The 16,893-nt window shown below is 40.2% G+C and overlaps 1 protein-coding gene across 3 annotated transcripts in view; it reads left to right on the plus strand.

Annotated features, from left to right (window-relative positions):
• Positions 1-16,893, plus strand: part of DNAJB9 (DnaJ heat shock protein family (Hsp40) member B9) — a 409,736-nt gene that overhangs the window by 26,327 nt on the left and 366,516 nt on the right. For all 3 annotated transcript variants that reach the window (XR_003006362.1, XM_024768870.1, XM_024768874.1), the window contains exon 4: positions 13,819-13,936. Coding sequence is in view for 2 of the 3 variants with exons in the window: in XM_024768870.1 (XP_024624638.1) it covers positions 13,819-13,936 (118 nt within the window). In the remaining variant the exon portion in view is untranslated. The remainder of the gene's footprint in view (positions 1-13,818; positions 13,937-16,893) is intronic.

Consider the following 16,893-nt stretch of genomic DNA (forward strand, 5'->3'; position numbering starts at 1 on the left):
GGCATGCAAATTGGTTCTTTATTTTGTACAGATTCGTCCTTTCCATTCTTTTCAAAAACATAGGAAGAGTTACAGAGCTAGACGCTCATGACTCAGAGATTATCAACCCACTTTTGCAGACTGTTTATTTTTGTCTTCCTCTTTTATCATATGGCTAGTTTTGAGGTCAGAATGAAGACTACTAAAACCTGCAACATTAATGGTCATGGTTTCTTTTCCTCTCATTGTCCAACTTTGTCTTCCTTGGAGCTTCCTGTCGAATACACAGTGGTACATGGGTGCCATCTCCTATTTCCTCAGCTTTATCAATGGTGGAAATTATTCCTAATTTAGCCCATTTTATGAACTTACTAATTTCTTCATAAAATGTGTTCATAAACTTCTACAGCCATGGTCCACAGTTATGCAATTAAAGTTGGATAAAATGAGCATTTTCTGGCTGATAAAAGCTGAATGAAGTAGCTAAGGGCCTCAGGTGAAACCAAGGGTCCCCTACCCAGCATTAATCAGCAACATTAATTGATAATCCTAGCAGTTATCCTTAGCACTTCACAAGCATTAACTAAACCTCACAACATCTTGTGAAGCAGATATTGTTTTCTCTGTTTTTACAGATGAGGAAATGATCTTAAAATGACTAAGAAGCAAATTGCTTAGAGAGTATCTGCCTAAGCCTTTGACTTTTCAGTCATGTGGTGGGGAAAAAACAGGACGGATAGATGGTTTCTCCTTCTCCACCTTCCCTCCCCCAACTAAAAGGCTGCTTGGAATTTCAAAAACATTTTTGAAACAACATTATTATTATTTTTTCCTTTTTGCTGAGGTCTTTGAAGACTTTAGAAATCATGAAAAATCTATTTCTGTAATTAAAATGTGAAAACAAAAGCTATTTGTAGCCAAAAATTCCCATTAATGTAATTTCCTTATGGTGGATTGACAAGTTCAAAGCAGGAATGTATGTTGCCATGGCCACCAGATTGTATTTGCTCTGCTGGTTCATTTGACTTAGCTGCTGGAGGAGGGTAGCTTTCAGCCAGGAATCACTGAGCATTGTTAGAATAGATTTGTAATTTTTATGTAACACCTTCTCTTTATAGATCTACACAGATAACAGCTGCAAATTGTTTACAGTCACTTTAGGGACAGAGTTTTCAGAATCTCTCAGGAATATAAACGACAGAAGGGGGCATAGGAGAATGCCTTTTCTCCCTTCTCAAACATCTCATCCGTAACAGGCCGTAAATAAATATTTGTCAAAAAGATGGGGGATGGATGAATGGATGACTCATTTTCATGCACCCGCTGCCTGAGTTGAACTTTGGGTTTATGGGGAGGGAGGTTGGGAAAAGAAGTTGCGATACAAAAGAAAGGGAAGGGGAAAGGGGGATGTCAGGAGAGAGAAGGAAGCAGACGTTCTGGAGTGGTTTGTAATCTTTCAGATACAGGGGTGCAGAATGAAAGCTGTCCTTCTGCAGTGACAGAGGGAGAGAGATTAAGAGTGAGTGGGAGAGATTATGTGTGCTACTTTCCTAAGACCACTGAAGTCAAATACACAGAAAGCAGTTAAATCTTATTAGCCCGATGATGCTCCCAACCTCCTCTAACTCTCTTCTTTTACTATGGTTATAGGGTCTAATAGTAACTGAGAAAAGGTTGGGGAGCTCCCTGTCTGGAGGGGCAGGGGTGGTTTCCTGGTGCGGAGCCAAAGAATGAAGTTTGCTTCCTTTATCAGTACCAGGTGACTTTCATTTTGAATTATGCATTTTCCTTCCCTGATAAATGAAGCCTCCTGCCTAGGCCTTTGGGTCAGAAAGGGCTTCTGCTCCTCACATACAGCAGCAAGCGTTCACATTGTAAAATGATGGTTCCGCAATAGCAGTGGAAGTGGCAGTATTTCAAAGTGAGTGGTTTTCTCCCTTCCTTCTCACTGCTCCCCCATGTTCAGTGTTGTCTAAGCAAATTCTGGTAGTGTCTTTTGTGTCTGTATATGCCTAAGTAAGCAACAGGCAGGATAAAGTAAATGTCTTCCAAATCTCCATTTATCATGAACACAGATTATAGTTTCGGCTCTTTTGCTTGATGCAAATAAGCTGACAGATGTATATCCATTGGCAGCAAATCTTATGGCTGACATAGCTGCCAAATTTATGTCTATATTTTTCCTGGGGAGGGATAAATTGTGATATAAAATTTTTTGGTGCTAATGCTCCCTGACCTTTCTGCTTCACTCCTCCGATTCAGCCCTGAAAGTACACCTTTTCAGAGCTCTAGTCCCATTTCACCCATTTCCTCCTCAACTTCCTCAGCCGCCACCTGCCACCAGTTACATCCTTTGCTCAGTTATTCCACGGCCCTTGCGGGTAACTGTTTGATCATGATAACCTGATATATTAATTCACACCAAGTACTAAGGGATGATAATAACGAAGTGTATAATTTCTCAAATGTTTCCACTAAGATCCTAAATTCACTAAAGTGAATAAGTATCTCTAATGGGGCTGAGGGACAGGTGGGAGGCAGGGGTGTAAGGTTGGGGGAAGAAAGGCTGGAGGGGAAGTGCTTAAAAGGTCTATTTTAAATTAGTTATCGTTTAGGTTACTTAATGCTCTAGCCCATCTGAAATTCCCAGCAGAATACACTTTCTACATGCCTTGTTCATCCTGTGCTTTTGCAAACTTCCAGCACACTGCTGTGCACTTTTGAAGGTAAACAGAGGTAAATCTTTAATTCAGATGAATAAATCTGTTATCCTTTATCCCATCCTTTAAAACTTGTTATTAGTATTAATATATTATAAAAGTAATATTTGCTTTTGTAAACTTCAAGGAATACAGAGGAGTATCAAGAAAAATGCCCCCTATTCTTTTTTTTTTTTTTTTTGCGGTACGCGGGCCTCTCGCTGTTGTGGCCTCTCCCGTTGCGGAGCACAGGCTCCGGACGCGCAGGCTCAGTGGCCATGGCTCACGGGCCCAGCCGCTCCGCGGCATGTGGGATCTTCCCGGACCGGGGCATGAACCTGTGTCCCCTGAATCGGCAGGCGGACTCTCAAACACTGTGCCACCAGGGAAGCCCCTCCCCTATTCTTAATTCCATTCTTTTTGGAGAAAATCACTAATAATAATTTGCTGGTTATTTTCAGATTTTTTTTTCTTTTTTGGTAAATGCATATCATTATATGATCTGTAATTTATTATAAATTAGTTAAGTGTGCCTGTGTTTTAGCTTTAATCAGTACCTTAGGGCTGATTAGTTAATCTTTGACATACCCTAATCAAGGTAAACTTTCAAGGAATGGTCAGTTACAACTGAAAGACTAATCAGAAGGCCCCACTCTGGAGGAACTAGCTCTCCAGTTATTTATTTTTAGTACAATGGATATTAGAAATAATATTTCCTTAGTAAGACTGTTAGTGTTCAAGACATGTGAATTGATTAGAAATATTATAAAGGCCCTCCTGCCCTTGATGAATAGGGAATAAGAATTTAAGTGCAATCCCATACCATTTGCCTGGCACTCTAGGTTGAGGATTTTATTCTGTCTTGTGGGCACTTCTTTGAGCTAAGAGAATTGAGTGTAACTGTGTTTGTGCCTGCCAACTAATAAATTTTTGTGTCCTGAGCAAAAGTCGATGTGAGACCTGCTTTCATTGTACCAAATACCCACCGGCGGGGTAGTTGTGGGAGAAGAGTCCATTACTATCACCTACTTCTAACCTTTAGAGCCTACAGCTCTATGAAAAAGAACCTGATGATTGTGAACAAGTTGAGTTGGGTCAAGTTCCCAACGTGTGTATAGCTAATATAAATAAATAATAAGTAAACAGATATTAAAATATATACTCATTTAAAACAAAAAAAGAAATAGGATTATAAATATATACTGTCTGCTCAAGATACGTTGTTGAATAAATTTCTAATTATAGGAATTTTGTGTACCTGCAGAATATTGGTGGAAGAGATTTTTGGGTAAGATGGAAATCTTCTTAAATTTCTATCACATAAGTGAATATTTGTCCTGCTGATGAGTTATCTCTTGAGGCAGGCTAGGCATTTTAACATATTTACTTATTTCCTGATTTTAGTAGTAAAATACATTAGTCATGGAAGGATTGAAAAAAAATCCAGAAGAAAGTAAAAATCATCCCTAATCCTCTCATTTGGATATAACTGTGTTATTGACAGTTTGGTGTGTTTCCTTCCAGTGTGAGTGTGTGTGTGTGTGTGTGTGTGTGTGTGTGTGTGTGTACATCTGTACATACTTACAAATAAAATCATACTGTAAAATCATAGTTTTGTGTTATGCTTCTTTCACTTAGCATTATATAGTGAACATTTCTGCAGATCATTAAGATGACTTGAAAGCATAATTCTGTAATTGTCTAAAAATTCCACCTTATAGATGGACCATAGCTAAACCATTTCCCTGTCATCGGATATTTACATATCTAGGTTTTTTGTTTTAACATCATATTGTGACATATTTTAGACCTAAAGTTTTGCACTCATCTCTGATGCTAGACTTCCGCGTATACTTTGAAAAGCATAGTTTATACATGACCTATTTCATACTTCTCATTCATCTGTCATCCTCCAAAAATAAACAAGAAAAACCTCTGTGACCTCATGCTCTGTCGCTTAGAAATATTTGGAAGGCTTTTAGGGAAAAAAATTAGAATGTTCTAAGGAAGAGTACTGTTGGTGTTACAAGCTATGCTTTGTTTTGAAAAAATAAAAAGCCACTTTGTGTTCTTTCTAACGGCTAGTTTAGGAAGCATGGGCTTAGGATTCTAGTCTGACTTGACCATCAGAGTAGCTCCTTGCTCAGCGCCATTCTTTCCCAATGGATCTGGCTTGTTCTGCCATCATAATGCCATCCACTGAATGCCATCCCTGCCATCCCTTCAATCTGAGCTCAAATGATCCTTCCTCCTTCATTCCTGTTCTTTTTGTTGTTGTTGGAGGGGAAATAAACATTTAAAGCTTTTGTGTGGCCCCCAGCAGGTGTCAATGGCATCCATGGATCCCAGCCCCAAGCTGTACAAAGTAGGAGTGAGGTGGTGCTGGCCATCTTGCTTAGCGGTGAAGCAGAGAGAATTCACAGCTGTTCCCTGCTAGCCTTCTTATCTCATGAGTCTGTGAAGTGACAGTTTCCATGGGCTCGAAGTAGATGTTAGGAAAATTTTTAGCGTCCTCTGACCCTGGAAGCTGCTAATTAAAGTGTCACCAAGATGCTTCCATCGGCTCTGAGCTGGTTACACATACATTTGAAAGAGCTGCCCTTTCCCCTTTCTGTCTCTTGTACCCCATTGTGAGTGCTGTGGGTGGTCGGCAGATAATAACTGATAATAACCCTCTCCTATCCTTTCAAACCTCTACAGAAATGCAAATTGCTGCCTTCAGAAGAAAGCACACAGGCCTATGAATTTTATATCAGCAGGGATTACCAGTGAGTCATGCTTGATGTTGTTGTATAAACCATTCAGGTGGGAAGCCTAGCACTGCAATAAGAGAATATGGTGGGGAGTGTCTCTCTTTCCTGAATGTTCAATTATCAGAGAGCACACAATACACACGCGTCCCAATCCACAAAAACAGACAATTACATAAAGTGTATGCCAAAATCTCCACAGGGAGGAAAGCTAAACTCTTCAAAATCAAATGTTTATCACAATGCAGAAGAGAAAAAATCTGGAAGGCGGCAAGCAGAATTAATACCTGAGCAAGTGCCAAAACTCATGCAGATGTGTGTTATTTATGCCCTTAATTGTTATTTCCAGTAGGTGTCTGGCTGCCAGTGCACCTGAGTTAAATACTGTAAAATAACAGATGTCACACATCACAAGAACAATAGGGAGTCAACATAAGCAGCAGCATAAATCTGATTACCTTAGGTACTAGGGAAGAAAAAAGAGGAAGTCCACAAAAACAGATGAGCCCGTGGCTGTAATTTATAAAACAAATGATCCCATTCAACTATGTTCTACACTAATTATGTATCTGCACTGAATATACTGAGAGACAAGCCATCCTGAAATAACAGCCTATTTGGGTAACAAAGTTTCCCTTCATTTTTAAAAGGACAAAGGAAAGGGGAGAATGAGAATGAATGAGAGGCAACAAAAGAAGAGAACCAAGTCAACCAGTGCCATTTTGTAGAGAAAGACATTTTGCAAGAAAAAGACTGAGAAGAATCTTCGATGTAAATTTTAAAAGCATCATTAATGATCCGGCAGAGAGAAGATGTTCCAATGAGGCTTACAATCTAGCACCAAATGATGGTGCTGAGAACACCACAGACTGAGATAGTTTACAAAGACTTAAGGGAGCTTAGAGATTTGAGGGAAAAAAAAAAGGAAGTATAGGATACAACTGAGAAAAGTGAATGCAAACACACCACCCGGGAAAAAAAAATCTTAAATATGGATACCTAGTTGGAGAAGAACTGTGTAAAGCCTGGATGTGGAGTGAAAGCTGATTGCAAATCCTATCAGAATTGCAAGGTAGTATTTCAACAGCTCCAAACGGTGAGAGTTCTCTCGGGGTTTTTAATGAAGAGGTGTCTTTTTTTTTTTAATAAATTTACTTATTTTTGGCTGTGTTGGGTCTTCGTTGTTGGGTCTTCGTTGCTGCGCTTGGGCTTTCTCTAGTTGTGGCAAGCAGGGGCTTCTCTTTGTTGTGGTGCATGAGATTCTCATTGTGGTGGCTTCTCTTGTTTCGGAGCTCAGGCTCTAGGCGCACGGGCTTCAGTAGTTGTGGCACATGGTCTCAGTAGTTGTGGTGCACAGGCTTAGTTGCTCCGCGGCATGTGGGATCTTCCTGGACCAGGACTCGAACCCGTGTCCCCTGCATTGGCAGGCAGATTCTTAACCACTATGCCACCAGGGAAGTTTTGCAGAGGTGTGTCTTTATGAAGCATTGACAAAGGAACTCATGTCCCTCTTTACTAACATAATGAGATCTTCATTACATAGCTGACTAAATGAACCTTGATCACGGTGTTGAGTACATTTGGGGTCGTGTAAATATGCACGTGTGGCTGAAACTGTTCTGATTCTATCATTTCTAGTTAAACAATTTAACAGAAATTTGATTATACCAACCTATAATTTTCAGAGCCTAAGAAACTATTTAAGGATAATAGCATTTACTAAATACCAGGCATTGTTGTAAGCACTTTACATATTTAACTAAATCCTTATAACCCCCCCAAGTAGGTGCAGTTGTTTTCCTCCTCATCAGATGTGGAAACCAGGATGCAGAGCTTAATGAAACATCCCTAAATCATACATTTAATAAACGGTGATTCTGGGATTCAAACCCAGGCAGACTGTTCATGACCTTTCAGCACTACACAGAACTTCCGTGTGTGGGTAGAAAAAGAGGCTTACTCCATAATTCCCTTCAATTTGTCAGATAAACTTTAACTCTGAATAGGACTGGAAAGGCTGATGATCTATGGCCAGGCTATACCATTCATCCTCCTGTATGCCTACATGTCTCCTCACTCCCAAATATCCAGTTCCCTCCCAAAGGTGATCCAAGTGGTCTGCCAAGACACGGAGTCAAACGTTAAAGTCTGTGGCTCCAGTACCGGGACCTTTTTCATCTTTGGCCCATTGAGCTGCGATGGTCTTTGAGAGACATGGACATGCCAGAGACTATGAAAAGCTTTTATAGATCTAAGTATCCCTCATGAATTTTGTCATTCAGTTGAGAAATTAAAACTAGTTAATTCTGGGAGGTTACTAAAAACAACTGAAGTAATATAATTTTTGAAACATACTCCATTGAAAACATACATTAGTATATGTTATTTATGAAACGTTGGTTTCTTTGCAAACACTCTTTGTCCCCACAGAACCATGAAGTACAGATAGCTGCCCCCATGACAGTGTTTTGAAGGAATCAATAAAATTGTGACTATCAAAGAATACATTTCTCACTGGGCTGCCATGATGCTGTTCTGTTTTCCTCCCTGTCTTGAGTCTCCCAGCATTAGAGTCATGACTTTTTACTGGGCAACAAAAGCACACTGCCTCTGAAATAGCATCACTCAAATCCATGTGCAAAGCATGGTGAGTGTCTTGTAACTGACCAAGTTCCCTTCCCTGCATTGGCACCTGTGAACCTCAGAGTCAGAGTTGTGACACAGCCTTGATAAGTGTTGCTCTTTAATCTCTCACCATCTTTCCTATTCTTAACATTTACCCAGTCTCTTGACTTATTATTTTACTGTTATGGGCTGAATTGTGCCCCATGAAAATTGGTACGTTGACATCCTAACCCCCAGTACCTCAGACTATGACTATGTTTGGAGACAGAATCTTTAAAGAGGTGATTAAGTTAAAATGAGGTAATTAGGGTGGGCCCTAGTCCAATATGATTGGTTTCCTCATAAGAGGAAATTTAGACACAAACATGTGCAGAAGAAAGACCATGTGAAGTCACAGAGAGAAGATGGCCATTTATAAGTCAAGTAAGAAGAAACCAATCTGAATTGTGAGAAAATAAATTTCTGTGGTTTAAGCCTTCCAATCTGTGGTACTTTGTTAGGTCCATCTGTTATGGACTGAATTGTGCCCCCCAAAGCCAGGAAGACAGGCCCAACCAGAAAACAATCCTGATGGCACCTTGATCTTGAAATTCTAGCCTCAAGAACTGTGAGAAAATTAATTTTTGCTCATAATTACTAAGCTCTCATTTCTCTGAGTGGGGCTTAGGAGTAAACAAGTCAGTGGAAATGAACCCTGCTTTTGAGAAGGATGGAGCAGATGGACCAGAAAACAGAGTCTGAGCTCCAACTGGTAACTGCTGTGTTTGGGTCATTGCAGTGGACTGAATGTTTGTGTTCTCCCAAGTTCGTATGTTGAAATCCTAAGCCTCAGTGTAGTAACATAATGAGGTGTCGTCTTTGGGAGGTAATTAGGTCATGAGCCCTCATAAATGGGGTGAGTGTCCTTATAAGAGAGGCTCTTGTTCTCTTTTAGCCACGTGAGGATACAATGAGTAGTTGGCAGTCTGCAGCCTGGACAAGAGCTCTCACTAGAACCCATCCATACTGGCACCCTGATCTGGGGCTTCCAACCTCCAGAACTGTGAGAAATACGTTTCTGTTGTTTATAAGTCAAGCCACACAGTCTGTGGTACTTTGTTACGGCAATCCACGCTGACCAAGGTGTGTAGGAACTGACTGGACTTGCCTCTTTAACTCTAGCATGGGAGCCTTAGTGGTGACCCAGCCCAGTGATGGTCCAAAAAGACTTGTTTTAGTGTGAATCTGCTGCCAGCCACATCCACCGTGAGCCAGAGTGTCGCAATCCCAAGGATAATTTTCCATGGGACTGGGAGAGTTGGAGATTAGATAGACTACAGGTTTGGTACCACTTATTGATTCTTTTACTTCCTCTGAGAAATACCTTTCACCTTTTAAGAGACTGAGATTGAATTCTCAGTTCAGTAGGTTCAAGTGATGAGATCAAAAGGATTATGCTCAACATTTTATGCTTGTTTCATGTCTCCTGGCTCACTCAGAGATCATCCAGAATGAGAGGCTGGAAATAAGCTGATAGAATTAAAATGTAGCGTGTGGCATATCCAGAGAAAAATAAGCTCTAAGACAGAATTGTGTGCCTGAGTCTGCCTACTACAGGTGTCTTTAATCAGTCAAATGAGATACCTGGCATAGGTTTTCTAGTGTAAGAATACCTAGATTAGCAGCAGCACAGCACAGGGAGATCAGCTCGGTGCTTTGCAATGACCTAGAGGGGTGGGATAGGGAGGGTGGTAGGGAGACGCAAGAGGGAGGGGATACGGGGATATATGTATGCATATGGCTGATTCACTTTGTTGTACAACAGAAACTAATACAGCATTGTGAAGCAATTATGCTCCAATAAAGATGTATTTAAAAGAATACCTAGATTCATTATTTAGTTATATACGTATATATTATGCAGCATATATAAAGGTTTATTATATATATGCATATATATATATATATATGTATACAGAGAGAGAGAGGGGGAGAGAGAGAAAGAGAGAGAATGAGAGAATTTATTGGAGGGATTCATCACAGAATGTATAGGCTTAGACATGTGATGGCTTCTACACAATCCCAGAGTGAAAACGGAAACCAGGGCAGTCTGGTAGGTCTCTAGACAGTGGAAACTATCTGACCATCTTTTATAGGCCCTGCTTCTGGAATGAATGTGACCCAAACTTTATTTTTTTAAACTAAAAAAAAAAATCACTCTTCTCAAAGTGCAAAGTCCAGAGAGAGAGGGTCACACTCCATGACTTTGTGCCAAATCTCTGCTTAGGGTAAGGTACAGTTCCACTAAGACTTCACAGAGAGGTGAAGAAGTCATTCCTCTAAAGGCAATTAGGATAACAGTAGAAAGAGGGAATGAATCTTGTTTAGCCAAACAATGATAATAACAACGACAACAATAATGACAACAAATGTCCACTAGATTCTAAGACCTTCTTGTTTTGGATCTGGTGATCCGCCCAGGGTGACTCCTTTTCAGTGTGTTTCAGGCTGTTCTTGGCACCCTGTCTGAAAGAGGATGTCTACCTCTTGCTTTAAAAATCTATGTAACTGATCATAAAAAGTTGTTAGCATTATTTAAGCTCTGGCCCAGAGCATAGTTTTAAGGACTGAATTATCATCTGCTGATGTTCAGGGCATGGTGTCTTATCACTGTCTTCCCGGCTCTGCTGGATGCCTGCTTTGCTAGTTCATGGAGGAAGCAGGGTGGTGTGAAGCTGCCCCTCTGCACCTTACTCTGTGTCTGTGTGCTTTTAGCTGGCTGCTCTCTTGTTGTCAGGCTACTCTGTCCCAAGGCTAGGTGATGAGGGCTTTCAACTCATCTTGCTGGGAATGACATTTAGTTTTGGTTTAGGCACAGCCTGTCTACATCATGTAGGCTAGCATATGTTACTTGGGAAGGAAGAAGATTCTGAGGGTTCATAGTACTCCCAGGAATGATTTTTCTCAAATTAATTAGCTGTCACTTTGAAGGGGAAGCATAGTAGTCATAAACTGTAGGTGGATAGGTAATAATAACAAGTATACAGGAAGACCACCTTCATGGGTCCCTGAGCAGCCCCAGGAATGCAGGGGTCTAGAATGGTAGGGCTTCCTCACTTCACTGTCAGAGCATTTATGTTCATTCTCACCCCTCAGCACTTCACTTCCCTTATTAAGTACCCATAATCCTGCTTCTCTTTCTCAGGTCTTGTCAGAGCAGACAAAAGGTAGTTTAATAAACACCAACACACACCAAGGTGCTAAGAACTGGGTGGACTGCTCTTCCAAGGGGAAAGTGCATTTTTAAATGGTAGAGCAATTTGTAGCACAATGGAATCAACTCTTTTGGTGGGATTTAGTTAACATAGTAGGGGGGAAAATATTATTGGACAATGGGGGTCTTCTTCATATCTTTGAAAGTGTACTTTATTGACCATTTCCTGATTCTGAACATGTGCAACCTTAGTGTGGGGCCATACAGCTATTGTGGAGAGAGGGAAATAACACTGATCAAGAAAAGGGGCCCAGTTTCCTTTGGCTGCAAACAAGTTCTGTGCTTTAAGGGAAGGGCTAGTGGAAGAAAAGCTGGAAAAGCTGGTTTGAATGGCATTTAGCTAACAAAATTCTCTCCTCTCTTAGCTCTCCTTAACCCCAGGAGAGATCACACTTTTTACCATCATACAAAGACCAAACCGGTCAATATACACTGAGAGAGCCTACGCAGATAAACCATAAACTAATCGAGGGCGATGATTATACTTTCAACTCCTTTGTATAACACCATCCACCCTTATTTATTCAATTCATTTAGCAAACATTTATTGAGTGTCTAACTATTTGCCAGACACTATGCTAGATGTTAGTGATTCTACATGGTTAAGTTGTGGTTTCTCTCCTTAGAGAGTGCACAGTCTAGCGAGGAAGACAGATGGGCACGCGATAGTTTTAAAACAATGTGTGAAGTGCATTCTTAGCTATAGGAATAAATTGCTATTGTATCATTGAAGAGGAAGAACTAATTCTGTCTAGCTTTAGAGACACTCTGGCATTTGAGCTGGTCCTTGAAGGACAAGAAGATTTCTCAGTATCTCATTAGCTCAGCATCCTGAACATAGAAAAAGATGGAGGCAACTAGAATTCCTTGAAAGTGGAGTCCATTGTTGTTTCTCTCAGGTTTCGTCTGGACTGAGGTTGAATCAGTTCATCTCATTAATGAAACCCCTGCATGGTTCTAGCACGGCATCATTCGGCCACATAATCAATGTTCCTGAGATTATCACACAGACACCGTATAGGAGTTGAGAACTTGACCTATTATGGATGCAAACGTAGTTAGGTGTTGAAATTGTCATTTCTCCTTTTTTTTTTACTTTCGAGGGGTTTTGTATTTTTTTTTTTTTTTTTGCTGTACGTGGGCCTCTCACTGTTGTGGCCTCTCCCGTTGCGGAGCACAGGCTCCGGACGCGCAGGCTCAGCAGCCATGGCTCACGGGCCCAGCCGCTCCACGGCATGTGGGATCTTCCCGGACCGGGGCACGAACCCGTGTCCCCTGCATCGGCAGGTGGACTCTCAACCACTGTGCCACCAGGGAAGCCCAGGGGTTTTGTATTTTTAAGTTGTCAGTCTTGATACCACACTCATAACCCCAGTAATTCAACCCAAGTACATCCTCATGGGTGACTGAAATGTGTTGCCGTGGTGACACAATCTGGCACCACTGAGCAGTCAACTCTAGAGCTGCAAATTTTAGATTTTACAATGAAATTTTGATCAAACTGGGCTTTTTTTTTTCTTCTTCTAGTGATAGTTATCCATTAAGTAGCACAGTATTTACAAAATAAATGGTGAGAAGCCCACCACAAATTCTCTGTGTAGTTTTAGCGACTTTATTTTTAGCAGTAACAATCACATTATTCTGATGTATTGAATTTCTTTTTTCGGGCACTCTAAAAAAACTAACAGTTGAATGTTGTTTGAAAAAATTTATTGACTGGCTACTCCCATCAGTTGTTTTCGTCTGCATCTAGATAAGGAAAAGAACAAATCCTACCAACGATTAGGTTTTTCAAAAAGATAGGCATTTGGATGATACTCAGAAACAATGAAATGATTGAATCTGTCAATTTCTGTTTAAACTTGATACTGGGTATAAATAAGCCTTTGCTGTTGTTCACTGTCATCCTTTAGATTTCAAAAATAGTAAAATTCTAATTTTCACCACAAGGAGGAAGTAGAGCACTAAGATTGTTATGCAATGGAGCCTAATGAAAAAATATAGCGTATTTGTATTAAGAAAAACTGTAATCTGTAGCAAAAAAAAAAGAACTTTAAAAAAAAATCTTGACCAGAATTTAGTAATCTTTGTGGATTCGTATTCACATTAATTTCAGCCTCTTTATAGTTTGTAAATTTTCTACAGATTTCATCTTTGAGCTAAACATACGGTTTATGAAATGGACAAAGAAAAGAAATAACAATTATCAGTGAAGGGAAATACTTCACATTTCATCTTAAACGATAGCATGTATATTCTCAAGTATTTTGGGGTGATTATCAATTTTTTTTTAAGATAGCTGGGTGGGAAGTGTATATTTTTGAGGCTGCAACATCAGTGGAAAATATTCAATAGATCCGCCAAAGTAGTTGCATGATAAGGTTTAGCATTTAAACAGAGCCTAAACTTCTTTGAAAAGGTAAATATTTAATCTGTTTTTCTGGTCTTGCTTGTAGTTCAGGCAAACCTTCTAATTCTTGTCAAGTCTGATTAAATGTTCTTTTCCTTCAAGAAACATTCCTGATCTCATTGGACCTGAAGCGGATGACTTTTCTTTCGTGTGCATCAGAATCCCCTGGAAAAGTTCTGCAAACAGATTGTAGGCTTCTTCCCCCAGAGTTCCTGGTTTGGTAAGTCTGGGAAAGGGCCTGAGGATATGTACTTCTAACAAGTGCCAGGTAGTGCTGATGCTGTGGGTCTGGGACCACTCTTTGAGAACCATTGTTTTAGCATGTATTCACTCAGTTTATGCTATCACATACTATTGCAGCAAAGTAAAGAATGTTACCTATTTGTTTGTTAAGCTGGAATTTGGTTTGGCTCAGTATTGTTTGAAACCAGGTGGCTGTTGACTGTGGCTCAGTAAATTTTCTCAGCCCTGCAGTTGGATATATTTATTAGGGTTTGACGTGAATATTGCCCCACATCTTTGGGTATATTGGTTTCTCACGACACTTTGTGTGTGTATGTTGTGTCTTTCTGGGCACACTTGAAGTCACTTGAAGTGGGCTGGGCCTTTTGTTCTGTGCTTGCCCTTAGAGCCCCCTAGAGCTAATTGCAGTGCTTGTTCTATACCATGTGTGTACCCAAACCTTCATGACTGAAGACAAATTAAAATATCAGTACATATGCTATTTAATGAGTAATTCTTGCCAGAAATACTAGTACTGATATAAAATGAGAATTAGGGAAGTGTTTGGTCTGAATCATTCAGCCTATATATCTATAGTCATTAGTTAAATGGAAATTGTTAATTGTCTATATTTCTTTACCTTTTGCCTCAGTGAAAGAAAAAATGAGCCTAACATTGTGTTGGGTATCAGCAGACTTCTATTGTTTTGGTCTCCGGTTTAGTGGGTAAATTGTAGCAACGTGATCTTTAGCCTTCCAGAGTAAGATGAAAATAGCCACACTTACCTAAATAGATCCATTGAAAATGCAACCAGCAGCAGCAACAACAAAATCCTTTGTAAATATAAAGTGCCATAAATATATTTAGTAAAGAGAATCAATTCCATATTATGGGTTTTACTGGTCAGATCTATTTCTTTACAAACCACACTTCTAGAAATAGAAGAATTATAAGCAGAAATGCATGGATCCACTGAGGACAATATAATACAATGGCAACAATTTAAATATACTGAAGATTAAAGCTGGCTATTTACCAGCATGGCGTAATGGGTATAGGACTTTATAAGGCACATGTTCTAGTTGCTTAACAAATCAGTGCAGGCAATGCGATTAATCTGGTAGGCCCCATACACTCTGCCACTGATTCCTTGATTCACAGTAAGCAACACATCCTTCGGAGGTTCTAGAAGTATGTGTAATCCCTGCAAAACAAGCTGTGGGATTCCAATTTCGAAATCATCACTGTCTTCTCTCTAGCCTAGGTGAAAGTACAAGATACCCTGAAGGGTCGTAGGAAGATACTGGATTCTTCTCTAATATTCCAACCCTAGCTTCAGGGCACTGAATAAAAAGGATTCTTCTGTGAGGGCCACCGTAATAAGAGTGTTTATGAAATGTTTTGAGACCTCATATGAAGGCATGATATTCCACATGTTGGTACGCTCTTGTCAAAGCAAGATTTTCGATAATTTTTTTTTTTAATGAGGAGAAATGAAAGAGTTCTATTTGACCTGCAGAATGTGTTCTTGAATGATCCACGCTTACCAAGATGGCTATTTCTAGTCATCCCTGTCTGATGGTGGTTTAATTACAAGTGATTAAAGAGGGACAGGTCACAGCTGCTGGATGAGGCTGAGCACAGGCTTCCAAAGCAGCATCACACACCTACCTGCTGGTCCTGGTTGTGCGGCTCAACCTCTTAAACATTTGTCCACTGACTCCTTTTGCCCCTCTCTTGATGTTTGGCTGATTCATTTCGGTTTCCCTGCTCATGTTTGCCATTTCCTCACTTCAGCCAGTGCTCCTGAGGGCTTCTGGCAGAAGCATGGGCCGTGAAGTTATATTGCCTGGATTTGTTTCCGATTCCACCACTGGCTTTCTGAGTCTCAGTTTCCCTCTCCCTAACAGGGAGAGAGAAACTATCAAAACATGCTGTCAAGATTTGCTGAGATAAACACAATTCCTGGCAAATATCTGTGCTCAACATATGGCAGTTGTAGTTATGACTAATTAGGTGTTAGTGCTTTTAGCTCGACCCTGTGTTACTTTGGTCACATGACTTGTGCTGCTTTCTCCTGCCCAATTCTGTGGCACTGATGTCCTGTCCCAGCTTTTCTTGAGCTGGGTGTATCCTCTGCTTCTCTTATAGTCCCCTTGCTTCCTCTCTTGGGGTTAAGGCTCCTGGGGTTAGGAGAGCTTCTGCTTTTCTGTTAACACCAATATCATTTTGCTTCAGTCTCAGACAACAGCAAGCACTCTTCAGATTTTACCACATAAGGGGCCAGATAGGCAGTGGAACTGACCCATTGGTTTTGTCATCTGAGTAAACAGATGATCAACTCCTGAAAGATTTGATTTTAGAAATCAATATTCATTATCAATGTGGTTAAAGTGACTGAATGGGTTGGCTATTGTCCCACTGATTACTCATTGATTAATTGGTTGTATGACCTCAGCATTCCTATTTTGTGAACAATTATTCCAACCCCAGCAAAGAAGACATTAAACTTCTTTTGTCTCCAGCCAAGTTTTAGGTGTAACCATTATGTGTTTTAATTTTATGCCTTCTTTTAGAGAAACCTCATTCAGTTGATTAGCTTGAAATATTTTCTGTACCCTAAAGCCAACTCATTTTGCTATTCTGTAGGTTAGAGAGGTCAGGCTTCTGGCGTCTGGAAGAGGCAGGCAACAAAGCTCAGAGAATTTATTTTCTGCTCATACAAAACTAGTAGATGGAGGATTTCCTCCTTGTGAAGCTTTGTAGGACACATTTTGGCACTCTAGAGAGCTGGCAGGGAAAAAAGTAGGGTTAAATAATGAAGAACATTGCACACTGTGAAAAAAAGAGCTTAAAGAAAGATTTTTACCTAAGGAATAAGGTGTAGCAATGTGGCTCTGTTTTCAGGTGAATCGATTTTAGCTTGTCCTTTAACAATAAGTAAATGAGGAACTT

This window comes from Neophocaena asiaeorientalis, unplaced genomic scaffold, assembly GCF_003031525.2.
Source record: "Neophocaena asiaeorientalis asiaeorientalis breed wild unplaced genomic scaffold, Neophocaena_asiaeorientalis_V1.1 scaffold314, whole genome shotgun sequence".
Classification (NCBI taxonomy): domain Eukaryota; kingdom Metazoa; phylum Chordata; class Mammalia; order Artiodactyla; family Phocoenidae; genus Neophocaena; species Neophocaena asiaeorientalis.